Source organism: Eublepharis macularius, chromosome 3, assembly GCF_028583425.1.
Source record: "Eublepharis macularius isolate TG4126 chromosome 3, MPM_Emac_v1.0, whole genome shotgun sequence".
NCBI lineage: Eukaryota > Metazoa > Chordata > Lepidosauria > Squamata > Eublepharidae > Eublepharis > Eublepharis macularius.
This window is the reverse complement of record NC_072792.1, coordinates 99,174,628-99,191,795: the sequence shown is the minus strand read 5'-3', so window position 1 is coordinate 99,191,795 and position 17,168 is coordinate 99,174,628. Positions and strand designations below refer to the sequence as shown.

General features: G+C 40.9%; 2 protein-coding genes across 3 annotated transcripts in view; both read right to left on the bottom strand.

The window, feature by feature from the left end:
• Positions 1-3,644, bottom strand: part of SYNJ1 (synaptojanin 1) — a 151,325-nt gene extending 147,681 nt beyond the window's left edge. For both annotated transcript variants that reach the window (XM_054974778.1, XM_054974779.1), the window contains exons 1-2: positions 3,498-3,644; positions 106-251 (exon numbers count right to left, since the gene is read on the bottom strand). In XM_054974778.1, the coding sequence (XP_054830753.1) occupies positions 106-229 (124 nt within the window). In that variant the 5' untranslated portion in view covers positions 230-251; positions 3,498-3,644. The remainder of the gene's footprint in view (positions 1-105; positions 252-3,497) is intronic.
• A 2,329-nt stretch (positions 3,645-5,973) lies between these two features.
• Positions 5,974-17,168, bottom strand: part of PAXBP1 (PAX3 and PAX7 binding protein 1) — a 33,049-nt gene continuing 21,854 nt past the window's right edge. Inside the window, exons 11-18 of the mRNA XM_054973304.1 lie at positions 16,963-17,162; positions 15,862-16,006; positions 15,646-15,767; positions 11,195-11,271; positions 10,983-11,049; positions 8,893-9,039; positions 7,960-8,114; positions 5,974-7,061 (exon numbers count right to left, since the gene is read on the bottom strand). Coding sequence (XP_054829279.1) covers positions 6,944-7,061; positions 7,960-8,114; positions 8,893-9,039; positions 10,983-11,049; positions 11,195-11,271; positions 15,646-15,767; positions 15,862-16,006; positions 16,963-17,162 — 1,031 coding nt within the window. The 3' untranslated portion in view covers positions 5,974-6,943. The remainder of the gene's footprint in view (positions 7,062-7,959; positions 8,115-8,892; positions 9,040-10,982; positions 11,050-11,194; positions 11,272-15,645; positions 15,768-15,861; positions 16,007-16,962; positions 17,163-17,168) is intronic.

Sequence of the window (17,168 nt, the reverse complement as noted above, 5' to 3'; positions counted from 1 at the left end):
CGAACACACATAGTGACTCAATTGTTCATCTACTTCCATGTTTCACTGTTATGAGTTTTGATCAAGCTAACCATCTGGTTATATTTGGAGAGTTATTTAACTTACAGAGAACAGCCACAGCTCCAGACTCAAACATGAGGCATTCTTCCTTGTTTCTGGCTTCCACTATCACACTGAATGGTGGTGGATCCAATTTATGATAGATACGATATCCTTTACTGAAAGCCATTTTTCTTTTGACAGACGTGGAACTGTGTAATAAATTTTTTAAAAAACCTGTTGGTAAAGGTTACTCAGAGACATTCATTGTAAAGCCACCCAAACTCAACCAGTATTCATTTAACAATCAACCACAACATAGCGTTCCACAGTTATGCCCAGTGATGTGTGGGAAAAACAATAAGAATTTTTTTTTAAATGAAGTTTGCATCCCATGAATGCAAGAAGTTTCATCATGGTTAGCCACAATAACCCAAATTCAAAATAATTAGTAAAATGTTACAGATAAAACATGTTTGCAAATAAAATTTCAATCAGTTTAAATCTTAAGATAGCACAGTTCTGTGAGACTAGTCAAATGCTCAGGGTACCTTTAAAAAGTTAAATGTGACTCAGATTGTTAGTTGTATCAGTGAAGCATATATGCTTCAGCTGTTCTGCCTAGAATATATCCCAAACTATTAAAGGAAAGTCAGCGCAGTCTGTATCTTAATCCAGAATGCATTTTGGATCAGAAATTCACGTTTAATTTTTATTACAAGGGAAACTGTTTTCTCTTCAGCAGGATACTAACTTCCCCATAGGAAGTCTGCATTCACACAAAAAAGCTCTTTGGAATGTCCCTTATAAACTTAATATCTAAAAGAGCAAGATAGGGCGCTTGCTCATGAATAGACATGGGCACGAATGGGGGAAAAAACCCAAACATGCTGTTCGGTGTTCATTCGCGACGACGAACACAAACAGCCGACCAGTCCCGAACATGTCCCGTTCCCAAACATGTTCAGTGTTCGTCGGTGCCAAACCGGACCCGTTAGCACTTACAGAGCCCATATTCACAGAGAATGTGCAGCGGGCTCTTCTCCAGCCACCACCAAGTTTGGTCAAGATTGTAGTATGGATCTCGGAGTTATACATTCCTGGAGGGAGGGGGCAGAGCCCTAGCCCAATATTCCCAGAGACCTGATCAGATAAGGCACTAATAATCAGAGTGAGCCCTCAGCCGAGGTGCCCACTGAGCTTGGCCCCAGGGCCTGGCAGCAGCCCTGGAACCAGAGGGGATAGCTCCCTATCCCACCCACCACATACAGAAAAAAGCCCAGCTCCAATGCACTCTGTCACTCTCTCCTCCCACTCCATTGCTTGCTGAAAGTGAAACCAGAATTCGGAGCGCAGTGCCCTTTTATAAGCTGAAGAGTGATTGAGAAACACAGGAGGCCTGTGGTTGGCAGTCAGAACGGCCTAACAGGGTTTGCAGGGATGAGATTGGAGTTTCCATGGCCACAGAACAACCCCCTCCCCACCTGGTGTCTGCTCCCACGTTACCAATTGTAACCGATTTGCAGCTCCACGCTTGGAAGGAAGACCTGCCCATCATGATAAGCTGGCCTTTGATTGGGGTGTCCGGGGAGACAGAGGGAGTGCAGAGTTCAGGCACTCCCCACTCCGTTGCCGAGGCAATTGATTGAAGGTGCCTGAGTGTCTAGCTTCCCGAATGGTGGCTGAGCACAACGAACAAGGCTTGCGTCGACCGCCTGTTCGGCTGGAGTGGCGCATCACGAACAGCCTGTTCGTGAGCAGCTGAGCGGCATGTTCATGGGTTTTTTTCATTCGTAATGCTGTTTGTGCCCATGTCTACTCATGAACAGATCCATTAAAGGATCTAACAATCCAACTTTGCTCATGAGTAGATACTCCAGTCACATCTGCTCATAATGCTACAGCCTGCCATCTCAATCCACCAAGTAGCAAACGTCAAGTATATCTATTTGCAAGTATGTAGCTCAAGTTGCTGCTTAAAACAATGAACTAGCACACCTATCACCAAGTATTCCCAGCTCTCTGTGCATTTGTAATCCACATGCACAGACCAACACCAGAATATCCCAGCAAGGCCTAGGCATAAATGAGCCCTGCATGCCTGAACAATGAAGTACAGTGTGTGTGTGTGTGTGTGTGGCAGAAATTAAACAAAAAGCTTAGATGTAGACACAACCAAAGGATACTTAAAATTGATTGGTGGGGTTAAGGATGAGGTAAGAAGCAGAAGCCATTATCTGCTCACATACTGAACTAAAGATTATTTCAATTTACATCACATCTTCACAATAATCAGGTGAGGTAAATCTTGTATTTTTATTCTTAAAGTGATTTTTGTAATTATAATACACCCCACAAAAACTCAGCCAGGCTTAGCATGAACCAAAGATCATCAGCTAGAAAATACCAAAAATAGATCTTGATAGTACATTTGCTTAGTCTCCCTGCTAAAGGAGAGTTATCTGACCCTTAGCAAGAAATGTCTGGATATCTACTGCTATTTCATATCGGTATGCAAAAATGCAAACTATAATTTACCTTGTCTACAGCTGAGTAACACAAAAGGAACAGAACATGCTCATCATAACTTGGAAATTAAATAATGGATGCAGCTTATTTCTTGCTATGTACATGAGCAATGGCTTCAGGCATGCCTACTTACAAAAACTGGCTAATACTGATTTTAAATTGTGTTTGACCAATAAATGGTAGTATACTACATAAAGAAATCTCAGCATTTCTCACCAGCAGCCTCACAAAAACTGCATCATCAGGTGTATAAATAGATTTATAAATTAACTACTAAGCCTGACAATAACGGAACCACAGGGGTGGAGGTGGAAGCAAAGAAAGAGATTAAATGATTTATAGGCATTCGTTCTAGGCATTTTAAGAAGCCCCTTGAGTCTCCATATGTAAACGTACGTCACACCAAGCAGTTTCAGAGCTGACAGCCCTCTCCCCACCACCAGCGGGGAGGGGGGGGGGGTTGACCCTCCCATTTCCCTACGGCTGTAGCACTCAACAGCCGCTCTCCCCATATTGATAGACAGCCCCGGGTAGAAACAGCAGCAAGCGCCGGTACTGGTGCCTCAGACCCTCATCTCCGTTTCCGCTCGCGGAGAGGACGCCCACCAGGAGCGATGCCTCCCAGCCTTCGGGCAGAAGGCAACTGCCAAGGGGGAGCCGCTCGTTCACATGACGAAGGGGGGAGAAACCAGCCAGGCAGGGACCGCCTGATTTTTCTCCCCGGGAGGCTGCAGTCTCACCCGGGCAACATTAATAAGGCACGAGGGGGGGATCAGCAACATCAAGACAGACCCAAAACCCGTCGCCCACCTCTGGCGCTTGGCAGACCGACCCAAACAGGCAGAACAGTGGCAGGGCGGAGCGGCGGGGGGGGGGGGGGTCGCCGCGGCTCAAGCTGCCTCCATCTTGCGCGGAGAGAACCGCTTTACCGTCTCTCCTCAGCAGCTGCTCTTGACAGGCGGTTCAGACGGTGGGGTGGGGAGGCGTGGTGACGTCTTGTCTGGCCTCCCCCTCAGCCCGGCTCGGCTGACTTCAGCGTCCCTTCCCGGCTCGTCCGCTGCCTCCAGGGGCGCTTCTCGCTGCCTCTAACCGAGGCGGATACCTCACTTCCTCTCCGGCAGGGCAGCCGCTTCCGCATAGCACCGCCCCCCACCGGAAGTGGCGGTAGAAGACTGGAGGAGCCGAAAGGCTCGGCTGACCCTGCGGCTGTGGGGGTGGGACTCTTTTTGTTTCTCTGAGGCTGCTTTGAACCGTTTTCGGAGTCGCTCGATGCGAGGGTTGATCTAGGCTTCGGTCTATGAATTTGGATGGGTTTTACTTCGATGCGAACATCCTCGGGCCGAATGCGGAGCGGCTGTAGGGAGGAAATGTACTTTGAAGCCCGCTCCATCTTCAGCGGAATTCCTGAGGCTGCTTCCCGAAACACAAGCATGGTTCGGGGGCGGTTATTTCTGAGAAGCGCCTGCCTAGGTCAAACCCTCGCGCAGGCAGAAGCAGCCGTCGCGGGCGCGTTCTCCCCCCGACCTGTCCACTCCCCGAGAGAGAAAAGGGGCGCGAAGGCTACGTGTGAGAGGCTAAGACCTGCCGAGTTGGCGGGCCTGCTCTTCAGCGAGCGGCAGAAGATAACGCGGATGCTAACGATTAATAGCGCCCCACCCAGATAGTTTTAGGGCGGCTCTACAGGAAGCCCTTCCTATTTAGATAAGACAACTGCTGACTAGTCTGGCAGTCTTATTCAAACCCCGCCCCCCCTTATGCACCGAAGGCTCTCCACACGTTCACGAATCCATGAAGTTAAAACTTCGCCTCATCTTTTTCCCGCTGCGCAAGGGTCTTTAACGAGAATGCCTTTACTCCTCGTTATATTTTTAGATAATTTTGAATGCTGAACTGTTTAGGTGCCGATTCTCCTGATGTTTTACTACTTCCATCCTAATTGTATTCAAATAGGACTATGTAATTTTTGGGGGGCACGAGTGCTTAACACTCAACGGTTCTGAATAATTCCAGTTTTGCTTCTTTTTTAACTATGTGATATTTTAAAAGGTGTAGAGTTAGCCGTGTTAGTCTGTAGTAGCAAAATCAAAAAGAGTCCAGTAGCACCTTTAAGACTAACCAATTTTATTGTAGCATAAGCTTTCGAGAATCAAGTTCTCTTCGTCAGATGCATGATACAAACTTTGTATCATGCATCTGACGAAGAGAACTTGATTCTCGAAAGCTTATGCTACAATAAAATTGGTTAGTCTTAAAGGTGCTACTGGACTCTTTTTGATTTTAAAAGGTGTTATTCCTGAACTTTTGTACAATTTAAAGTTGTGTTTGTGTGTAGTGAATGTGTCAGTTTTATCCTACTCATTTTAACAATGTATTTTGTAATATGCAGACAAATCTTGGGGTCTTCCAAAAAGTTTCAGCTCTATGATTGTGAAGTTCTCAGTTTGCCTTCCTTCTAGACACAGAGGATGGGTACATCCAAAGCAGGGCCTTCACAGATAACCAGAGTGGATGGGGTAGGTTTGTATTAGAGTAGGTGGTCTTTAAAATACACTGGTTCCAAGCCATCTATGGCCTTGAAGGTCAATACAGACCTGGATAACCCAGACAAGCCCAATCTTGCCAGTTCTTGGCTGCTGAGTAGGGTTGGTCTTGGTTAATAACTGGATTGGAGACTCTGGCCATCGATGCCAGCTGCTTATCCAATGGGAAGCCCGAGTCCAGCAATAAGTATAAACTTGCTTCTTGAGGGGAGTGCAACCTCATCCAGGAGATACCCGGTGCCTGGGCCAAATCTCTACTGCATCAGGAGTATCGTCATTCAGTTACCCCTCATCTGTCCCAAAACTGCCTCCAGGCACCTGTTCACCTGATACCTGCTGGAAGTGCAAATCAGAGCTAAGTGTCATCCACATACTGGCGGTAACAGCCTAAATTTCTGGATGACTTCTCCCAGTGGTTTTACATGTAAAAAAGCATGGAACCCTGTGGGACTCCTTAGGCCAGACAACAAAGAGTGGTGCAGCAGTCCTCCCAGCACCACACTCTGAAATCTACCATTGAGATAGGACTGAAACCACCAGATTACCATGCCTCCCAGTCCCAACCCTGAAATACGGTCTAGAAGGATAACACAATTGTTGGTAGGAAAAGCTGTTGACAAGTACAGGAGAATTAACAGGTTCACACTCCCCCTGTTCATCTGGTGCAGATCATCACCCCACCAGGGTGACCAAAGCCATTCCAGTCTCACGAACAGGCCCCAAAACAGACTGGAACAGATCCAAACAATCCAGCTAGAGGACTAGAAATTTAATAGAGATTTTACACTACCACCCTGAGGAGCTGAGACTGGTTGGGCCAGTAATTTAAACTTTCAGAGCAAGGAATTCAGAAAATGACCCAATGTCCAAAAAGCAGACTGTACATTTAATATTTTCTTTACATCACATAACAAGGAGCTTCATGAAATACAATAATCCAATGTTATTCAGTATTCCAACTGCTACTTTACTCAAGTATGAAGAAATGCACCTGAAGATAAACAAGGCTATCAAACATCCTGACAATGACTGTGTTCTTCAGAATTCAAACTGATCTTGGTGACAACATGGCTCTTAAAAGTAATTCTTTAAAATTTTATTAAGCAATGAAAGTAACTTTCTGGAATATTCAATGTGCTCATAACATAAGCAGCATGTGGATTTGGGAGGCTTCAAAACTGAACTGTGAAACAGAAATATATTCCTGATATAAGATAAAGGGATTTAAAAACATATATATTAGAAAACATTAATTTAGGAAGTTTTTGTTTTCAGAATGAGAATCCAAACTGCATGGTTGAAATATGGAGACAGCCATCACTACTAATTGTAATCTATTACAAACTGTATGACTTTAAAAAGAAAATACTATTAATTGAATTTAACTGTTAATGTTCAACTATTTATGCAATCAATAAATATATGTCCAAAAACACTGGGTACTATTTTGTGAGTTTTTTACTCATAAGGAGATCATACCATATTCACTTCTTTGAAAGATGACATTATTTCAAATAAAACTGTAGGGCTATACATACTTGTACCTAAGCTGTTAACAAATTTTACAATACACAATTTCCAGTTATCTACTGGGCAGTTAAGTGAACAGATGGCCACCCGGGGAGTATAAAAGTTGTTTGTAAACAAGATGCAGATTAAAGTTTTCCCAGACTCTCCTTCCAGCTTTCTTAAAGACACCAACACTAGTAACAGATGTTGTATATAAGAATGCACTTTGTATTAAAAACAGTCAATTGTTTACAGTTTAAGAAAACTTTACATATGTACAAAATTACACTTCAGGAATGATTTTTAAAGCCCAGAATTTTGCCAATTTATTTCCCTTCAATTAAAATTTTTAATTCTTTTATGTTATGCTCATTTGCAACTATTACAGCATGGTCCAGTGCTCGAATACTTGCTAGAAGTTTTATTATCTGTTTTATATGCTCCCTAAGAAGAAAGAGAAGAACAGTCAATAGTTTTACAACCTGCATTTAATTTTAACAAGCTTATGTTAGAGAAAAGGGTATGGAGTGAACCAGGAGATTCTTGGTTTAAGCATACACAGGGACTTCCAGTTTATTTGATATCCTCTCTCTGCAGTGAGAGGTAGGAAGTACACACATTCAGATGTTAAACCTTATTTCTTCTCTGCCCATCCCAAGTAGAACAACAGGTGCAAAGTAGCCCATGAACAAGTTCTTAACCACGTAGTACACACCTGTACCCAGATGCTCTAATAAGCAAGACACTAATCTCTTAAATATTTTCTTAAAAGTTCTTGATTTAGAGCCATCTTTTCAAGGAGGCAAAAGAAAGATACACAGCCAATGTTTAATTATGATTTGGATCCAAAGATTTCTTTCAACTAAGTGAGGTTTCTCCACCTGGAAAGGATACTAAGGCTGCGTTCAGACATCCAACATAACTGGTTATATAAAAATGTGCACAAGCTTGGCTTATATTGGCCTCCCACTTGGCTTCTCCTGCCCCTCTTGCACAGATCATAAAGGAGGAATGATGGCTTAATATTAATAAAGTTAATGTGTGCAAAATTATCTAATCTAAGGCCACTGCACTGTAACCCTGGTAGTTTTGACTGTTTAGAAGCTACCTCTTGAGTGAAAGTACAGTTTATAAAAATTTTAAGTAAATTAAGAGGACTGCTAATTTTCTTCTCTTACTGCAGCCACTCCAGAATGGTCTGTAATGCTATGGGGAAAGAGGAGACTACAACGCCTTGATTGTGCATGGCCCTTTGAATTCTAAGCATCTTGGTCTAACATTTGAGTGTTATTTGTTTTTGTTACCCATTTAAAGAGCTTAAACATGATATAAAATAGGTTACCTTGCATTTCTTTTCTCTACATCAGAGCATCCAATGCTGTTTCGGTATACTGTATCAGCAAGATGAACAAGGTATCTACAAAGGTTTTCTAAATGTGATATTGTTTTATTTCCTTTAAGATTAGCGAACCACTGTTTAGGAAAACAGCTGATTACCTAAAAAATAGAAGAGGGTGGGCCAGAATACAAGATTTAAAAAGAAATATATTTGACTGACAAGTAAACAAATTAAGCTTTTGAAAAATATGGCTTGATGCTATTCAGTAGAAGCATCAATAGAAGTTACCTAGAATAAAGATAGTACCATTTAAAGTAGAGTTTCACTTTAATGCTATAAAAAGATGCCCTAGAGGTTCCTAGGAACCTGTCAGAACAACTCATCCTTCCAATATACACTCCACCAGTCCTTCAGAGTTCACCACAAATCACTAAAACAATGGTATTATTTCCATCATTTTCTTCTCCAGAACAAGAAGAGAACCCAAGTATCAACTGATCTCACTGAACAGTTATGTAAAGAAGCATACAAATTAGAGATTTAAAATAAAGCTGTTGTCTTTGTGTCACAACAATCAGGATGTTAATTACATTTTTTGCATTATTTACATTAGTGTGGTACACAAAATGTACATCAGCAAGCTTTCCATGGAAATACACTGAAAACTCCTAAATATGTATCAACATTTTAATTTTTCTTACTCCAAAGTGGGGGAGCAACATATACCGATTTCTCTAATTTTATCACAACAGTCTTGTGTGGTAGACTGAAAGAGACTTGGGCCAAGGTGAACTTCGGAGAATTTCCTGAATAAATGGTTCCCACATTCAAACCCAACATTATAACCATTACTGCACAATACCTCTCGGTAATTTGCAACAGACTCAATATGATTTTGAAACAGTAGTGAATTATGAAAGTAATATGTTTACATACATGTTGAGCTTTCTTAATGCTGTCATCTCCACACTCAGAATTCTGAAAAGCCATAAGGATGTATCTATTTAGCAGGCCATCTATTGACAGTTCTTGCAGAGTTTTGTTTGAAAGGATTCCATGCCACTGCAGAAAGTTTCCTAGTAGCTAAAGACACAAACAAAATAAAATTATTGAAGATAAGGCACACCAATAGATCAATGTAATTAATTTATATCACTTATATTGACTTATATCTATGGATAAAACATACAGAAACTATTTCCATAAATAATTTATACTTAAAGTTGATCAAATATTGATATGCATATTTCCTGAAATCTGTTGTGAAAGCCATCAGTGAAGGAAGTTTAAAATTATGTTAAAAGACATTGCAGGATACAGGCATCATTTGTCCCAGCTGAGACATGGGGTACATTCCGGTCAAAAGCAAGCATGTTTAAAACCCATGATTTCAATATAAGGAAGTTAATAAGGAATTCAGCTCTCTCAGCTGAAATCAGTGACAGTAACAGGGCCTTAGTCAATGCTTTTCCAGAACAGCATTGCCATGGGATGGAGAGGTGAAGGTTTTCCCTTTTCCCTACAGATACCTGTATTGGACACAAGGATGCTCTGGGAGTTCCTTGAATCTTGGGCTGCAGCATAATTAAGGTAGTGAGAAAGCTCCATAGTAAACTGAATACAACTCACAGGCTTGGGATCCCACAGATGATTTCTGGGGGTGAAAGGTATTCCCATCGAGGGAACTTTATTTTCCCCTCCCCCTCCTGCTGCATTCCAAACACATCCTCTGAAATGCTGTTCCTGTAGGACAACTCCCCCTCCCCCGGAATAGCATGGGAGACTGGAGGAGGGGAAATATGGGACCCTCCCCACAGAAATTCTCCACAGGATCCCAGCTCTAGTCTTATCTTTCAGAGGTTTTATTCCTTCACTATCAGTAAGTACTTTAAGAGGGGTTTTTTTACCTGCAGGGCATTAAATGCTATATTCTGCTGCCATCAGGAAAGCACACAGTGCAGTGGCCTGAATTCTTTTTCTCTTATGTGGCCAATCACAAGATTACTGAACAGTTACAATCAAATCTAATCCTAGGGAGACTGAAGTTAGAATTTGGAATAGGATTGTATGGTCTATTTCTGCAAGCAAAAGACCACTTCTGCCAACAGGATGTGTGTGTGTGGTCACAGAATTCCTTCCCACTACAGACCTGCCCCCCCCCCCCATATCATCCACTGCTGTTCCTGCAGGGGCAGCATTTCAAGGGATATCAGGGACTTAATCAAAAGAGAGAGGGAAGTTCCATTCCACAAACAGAACTCTCTGCTCACAGATTACACAATCCAGTCCTTTAACATAATTTTGAATGCTGGAGATATTTGCTATAAATCAAGTCTTTTGGAGATGTAAAAGATGAAGTTTCAAACAAGATAATACTATTGAAGTTATGAAGGCAATTGATGAACCGCATAGAAAGGATAATTCTTTGGAAAGAAAAGAAGACATCCCGACTACAAACTGAACATTGCTGCTTCTGTGAATTTTAGATCATCATCAATGTTGGCTGCACATCATATATGCATGGAGAGTAGCTTTAAGTATACAGTAAAACAGAGCAGCGGCATTTTAGAAAATGTTAATGTTATATGCAGATTTTTGTGCATACTTTACACTATTTATTTACATTATTTATAGTCTGCCTTTCTCAGTGAGACTCAAAGTGGATTACACAGTGTAATTCAATATAATCAACACCTGGAGTGTTCAATAAACAATACAGTAAGGTACAGATTTCAGACTGAAAACAAACAGAAATCTCATATGAAGCTGAAATAATGAAAGGGAATACATTTGGAATGTTTAGGTTTTAAATCCAGAGCAAAAACGGCATAATAAGCAAATTGAAATTTGGAAGTCAGAAAATATGTGGTTCACCTACATGTGGACAGTTATTTTAATGCTAAATATTACATATTATGAATTTAGACAAGATGGCTTCTTGGGTGCTAATCTTAGAATTCCTAATTCTATCTACTCTGGACTTAATTTTGTGCCTTGGTCAGATGCATCTATATTTACTAGCTTACCTTTACAGAAGACCAAAACTGCCGCTGGAAAAACAAATAAGGACCAGAGTTCTTGTTTTCTAAAATACTGAAAAATAAGATACGTTTGTAAGTTAGAGCAGCTCAGAAAAATGTGAATTACTGTCATGATCAGATACTAAATGAAAATAATATTGCTATCCACCCCATCCACAGTTATGAAAAATGTAAGTATAAACAAAAAAGCAGCTTACTTTTTGGGATAAAGAGGCATGAATACATCATCATCTAGCGTTCTCCTCATTCTAAGCAAAAGAGCTTTCAGTAACATCTAAAAGAATCCAAATTTATATGAGAATCTGAATACTGAAAGCAAAGTACACTTTAGCACAAATTTCAGCTACTTTCAACAGCAACCTTGTATGTGGAAGGTCCCAGGTTCAATGCCCCCCCGCCCCCCCCCACTATTTCCAGTAAAAAGAATCAAAAGCAGATGATGCAAGGTTTGCTCCCATTCAAGTAGATAGCACTGGCCTTGAAAGGGCAGTGGCCTGACTTACTCTAAGGCAGCTTCATGTCAAGTAATTTCCACTTTTTCTTGTGTATTTCATAAAATTATATTAAATGGAAGAAATTGAAGTATACTTTATTTGTTTGTTTGTTTGTCTGTCATTTATAGTCCACCTTTCTCACTGAGATTCAAAGCGGATTACACAGTATGAGATTAGTACAATCAGTATCAAGTACATTTCAATACAGTATCAAGGACATTTCCATAAACAATACCATAGGGTAAATGCATACAAGTTTAAAAGACATAGTATTAGCAAGAATCCAATACAGAGTAGAAAAAATACTGAAACAGAACATAATCAATTCTAGGACTAATATTAGACAACATGGAGCACAGGTGGTACATAGGAGTACATATTTAAAGCAACAAATAATATGTAAGGCAATATAGTGATGAAGTCTATAGTCCCTAACTCATTAGCAAAGCATCTGAGACCCCATCCTTACAACCCTCCCATTTGTAGTAAAAAGCCTTTTTGAAGAGTTTGGTTTTGCATCATTTATGGAAAGCCAGGAGAGTGGGGGCTCTCCTGACTTCTTCAGGCAGGCCATTTCACAGGATAGGGGCCACCACAGAGGAAGCCCATGTACGGGCTGCTGTTAACTTCACCTGCAGCCTGACACATGCAGGAGATCCTGTTCAGATGAGCGAAGATGTCGTGGAGGAACATAGGGAGGGAGGCGAACTATCAATAACGACACTCTATATTCCTCATACAGGGACTGTTCAGATCATTTATACTCTACCCCTTTCGATTCTTCAGAGGCACTCAGAGCCAAAACACACGTTAAGAAATACCTAGGTTCAGCACGTGTTCTCTTACCTCAAGGTTTGCCGGGATCTGTAGGCGTCCTGGAAGCTTAAAGTAGGCGTCCTGGAAGCTTAAAGATCTGTAGGCGTCCTGGAAGCTTAAAGGCGTCCTGGAAGCTTAAAGCTTAAAATACAGGCGCCTGTATTTCCCTTCCCCTTTTTGCTGCTCTGTAAATGCTAAACTTTAAGCTTCCAGGACGCCTACAGATCCCGGCAAACCTTGAGGTAAGAGAACACATGCTGAACCTAGGTATTTCTTAACGTGTGTTTTGGCTCTTAGTTCCTGATAGGCAATTCTGTGGCTGTTTTCAGAGGTCACAACAAACAAAGGTTTATCTGTGACAGGAACAAACTGAGCTTGCTGTTGTATTGGGTGTTTGCCTAGCTCCTGCCCACCTACCCTTGCACGTGGAGCATAACTGAAGGTTTCTAGATTTAGAACTGAGCAAATTGGGCAAATTGGAACCACCCGCAAACCCAAAATTCTAAACCAGTTTAATCTCAGTTTAGATTCCTGGTGGGAGGGAGGGTAAATTGCAACATGCCCAGGTACCTTCATTTGGAAATTATGGAAAAATGAAGACTGAGTTAAGGCTTCCCAAACATGGAAGCCTTCAACTGTGCTCCATGTGAAAGCGGGAGGACAAGATAAAGCCACAAGGAATGTATTTTGAAGGAGAAAAAAGCAGCTATTATTTGGGGAACCATTTCAAATTTGACAGTCTAACCTGGAAACAGCATTAAGTGTAAGAGGAATTGTTAACGCACAGCACCAAAAGATATCTACCACAGGAAGTTAAAAAAAATATGAAGAACCTTGAGGGTTTTTGATTTGGTGCAAGGAGACTTTTTGGAATCCTACTTCTTTGGTTTCAGAAACACATTATTAAGACATACTGATACCCAAAAAACAAATTTAGGGTTGTGCTACATATGGGAGTTTAATAATTTTGAACAAAAAACAAGAACTATTAGGTTAACCCCTTTCTTGGCTGGATGTGACAGAACAGATCTTTCCCCACCTTTCCCAAGCAACTTGCCATTTGCTTTGAAAATCCTCTTGAAGGGTCAGGAGAGACTCATGATGAAAATGTACCACAATAGTGGCAAGAACATGTAAGATCACTTTCTTCTCCTCCTTCTGCCAGTAACCTGCATCAGCAGAGGGGGGAATTTCACCAGTCCCCCTAGTCACTGCCATGTGGCACATTCTCTTTGTGAGACCCAAGAGGATTTTCAGAGTAAATAGCAGGCTGCTTAGGAAAATATGTGCTTCTCTAGTTCCTTCCATGAACTCTTCTGCTGGATCCATTTCTATGACTTGAGGATCTGCACTGGACTAAAAACATTCCTGTTAGTTTGTATTTAGTGTTCTCGATCTGCTGGAACAGATATATTTGGACATAGTCTCATATGGCAGGAGAAAGCTAAAGAAGTATTAATATTCCAAACATAAAGCCAGACAACTTAATTATATGCTTCTCATGTAATTCTGAATGTTTTCCTTAAGTCCACATAGGATCCAGAGCACTGGCCATTTAATTAGGAAGATTTCACACTCTTCAAGCTATGGATACTTTATCATGCATTTGTCCTAGGAGGACCCAGTTAGCAACCACAGAAGTAGTTGTACATGAACCCCCATAATAATTCATTAATGAAGTGCAAGTTTATATTTTTCATATCTACACTATTTTGTAAGAATGGGAAGAGTTCTTATGCATCCTTCGTAACAACATGCTGTTTAGTCACTGTTTGAGAGCTGTCTCCCCTGTGCAGGCAAATCCAAACAGCAATCATTTGAAATGCCTCTTCAATGAACAATGAGCTAAAGCAACGTGATGACGATACACAAAAGTTTCACAGGTTGTTGTCTAAACAGGTAGAAAACATTTAAACAGAGATTGACTGCTTGAGCCAAGGTTTTTGACTACAGCCAAAATGTCTGTACAGTCCTTGAAGCAGAAACAGACACACACAATGCTGAACAGGTAGCTGAGGGCTGCATTGTCAAGTGTTCTTAATAACACATTATCCTTTAACACTTTATCCATCTCATCAAAGATTCTGCCATTGCTGATATTAATTATAATTCATTCCTCTGAATAGGCCTTCTGCAGATACCAACCTGCATTTGGGCTAAATCAATAATTGCCTGCACACAGGCTCTCTTTGTGGTAGCCCTCACCTTGTGGAATGAAAACCCTGCCTGAGGAGGTCAGGAAAGCTCCCACTCCTCTGGATTTCCACGAACTATGGAAACTGAATTATTCAGGAGAGCTTTCTACTCAGATTATAGGACTAGTGTCATAAGGAATAGCTCAAAGAGAGACCTTGGTAAGGGGCAAGGAGTGTAGATTAGGCTATTGGGTACTGTCTGCTGATGTAGATATGCTACAGCTGAATAGTTTGACATTGCTGAAGATGTCACATCAATTACTTTAATTCAGAAAGGTCTCATCTCTGTGCTTGGCTTTATGCTAGTTTTCAAATGTGTGGCTACCATATCCTCTTGTATCTGTTTTCACTGAATGTAACTGTTGATCATATACTATTTTTCTGTGAATGTCCTAACTACTGATTATGTTGTTATTCACTTGCCATATGTAATCTGCCTTGAATCTCAGACAGAAAGGTGGACTATAAATGAAGAACAACTAAAATGTTAAAGAACACTGACAGCCTTTCCCCACAATTTTCAGCCAGTGGACTTAGAACAATTCTGAGCTATAGTGTGTATGTGTGTGTGCATGCGTAAACTGTTGTCAAGTCACAGCTGACTCATGGTGGCCCCAGAGGCTTTCAAAGCAAGAGACAACAGGTGTTTTGCCAATGTCTGCCTCTCTGTAGCCACCCTGGACTTCCTTGGTGGTCTCCCATCCAAGTACTAACCAAAGCTGATCCTGCTTAGTTTCTGAGACAAAATCAGGCTAGCCTGGACCATCCAAGTAAGGGTTGAGCTATATTAGCAATTCCAAATATACAAAGGAATGGTAATCATCTTTGGCCTATTCGTCTGAAGAAGGATTTGAGTCCAGTGGCACCTCAGAGACCAACAAGATTTTCAGAGTGTAAGCTTTCAAGAGACAGAGTTCTCTTCTTCAGCTCTGACTCTTGATAGCTTACACTCTGAAAATCTTGTTGGTCTCTAAGTTGCCACTGGACTTAAATTCTGCTTTTTCTACTGCAGACCAACAAGGCTACCCACCTATAACTATCATCTGAAGTAAAACAATCCAGTTTTATGTATTCCCCAACTATGTACAAAGAATACAGCAACCACAAAAAACAATTTTACAAAGATTAAGCGCCGATTTTTACCTGTGTGTTTTTGTTTTCTGCATGTATCACAGAAGGATACCCATTTATTAGTTTCAGGGTAACGGCTACCATTCTAGATGTTTGTGTTGTAGAAAAGGGATCCCATATATTTTCAGCAAGTACTAATTAAAAATAAATATAATTTCCAGAATTAGATATTATACGTTGATTGTGGCAATGCATTTTTTCTGGTAAAACTGCATGTTTATGAAGTACCTGTTAATTTAGTCAGAACCACTCTTTCCACAATAGTAGGCAACAGTGAAACATCAGCATCATCTTTCTCTTGTTCATGTTCTTCACATCCATAAAATAGCAAGGATTCAAACCATAACATTCTTTCAAAATCTTGGCACTTGTCCTATTAATGATATAACATCCAAATTATATCAGTGTTTATTTTTAACAAAACCACCAACTGTGTGTAATCTGCAACCCTTATGCTACACAAGTGAATATATTATCTGTAGACCTCATTGTCAGAATATAGTTGCAGTAGCAGCAATATGTCACATCTGGTGAATTTGCACTGACACTGCAATCAGTGTGCTTCATTCCATCACCTATTTGTTAATGCACCAAGACCTGGAACCAGATTACAGAAACTGCCATTCTTTAGTACCCCAATATCCTTTATAGTCTAACTGACACAAATGCAAAATTCTGTGGCAGGCTTCAAGAAACAGAGAGCGGTGGTATTTCATTTTTATCTCATCCTCCAAGGAATTATATGCCTGCCTCCCCCTCCCACCCTTATCCTCATAGTAACCAGGGAGGGAGGTTAGACCATGAGAGACTGTTAGCCTAAAGACAGTGAGCATCATGGCAGAGGAGAGATTCGAAACTGGGCCTCTTCTGTTATAATGTGACACACTGACTCTTACACCACACTGGCTCTGGAACTCAAGTTGCAAATGACAATCAAATACTATAAATGACAATCAAATACTATAAGCCAATCAAATACTATAAATGATACAGCATACCAAGTGATTTTGAGACACTTTACAGGTCTCACCTTCTTTAACAAACTGAACACACTGCAGGCTGATAAATATTATGCCTGCACTCCACTCTAAACATCCTCCAATTTTCAATTAACACTGCCAATGCCACGGGGATGAGAGGCAACAGCCAGGCATCACTCCATTATGTCTTGATGCAGTTACATTCATGAAGAGTGCTTTTTTTGCTCTTGTATATTTTACCTATGTATTTTATATTATAATTGTTTAACCTTTTAATGTCAAGCAATTTGAGAATATAATTGTATACTGTTTTGCAGAACATAAACATGCATAAATGTCACACTCTCACCTCCAAAGGGTTCCAAGTAAGCAACTGAAGTCTTATTAAAGGATTAAGCAGCTTGGGTAGACAAAGGCCAATATATGCATCCTTGTAAGAAGAGAAATACTTGGAACGCCAGGCTTCAAACTGTGACTTAATGCAGTCAATGGAGTAAAAGTTTTCTAACACATCTTCAAAAACTTTGCTGGACTCCTTCAAGATGCGATCTAGGA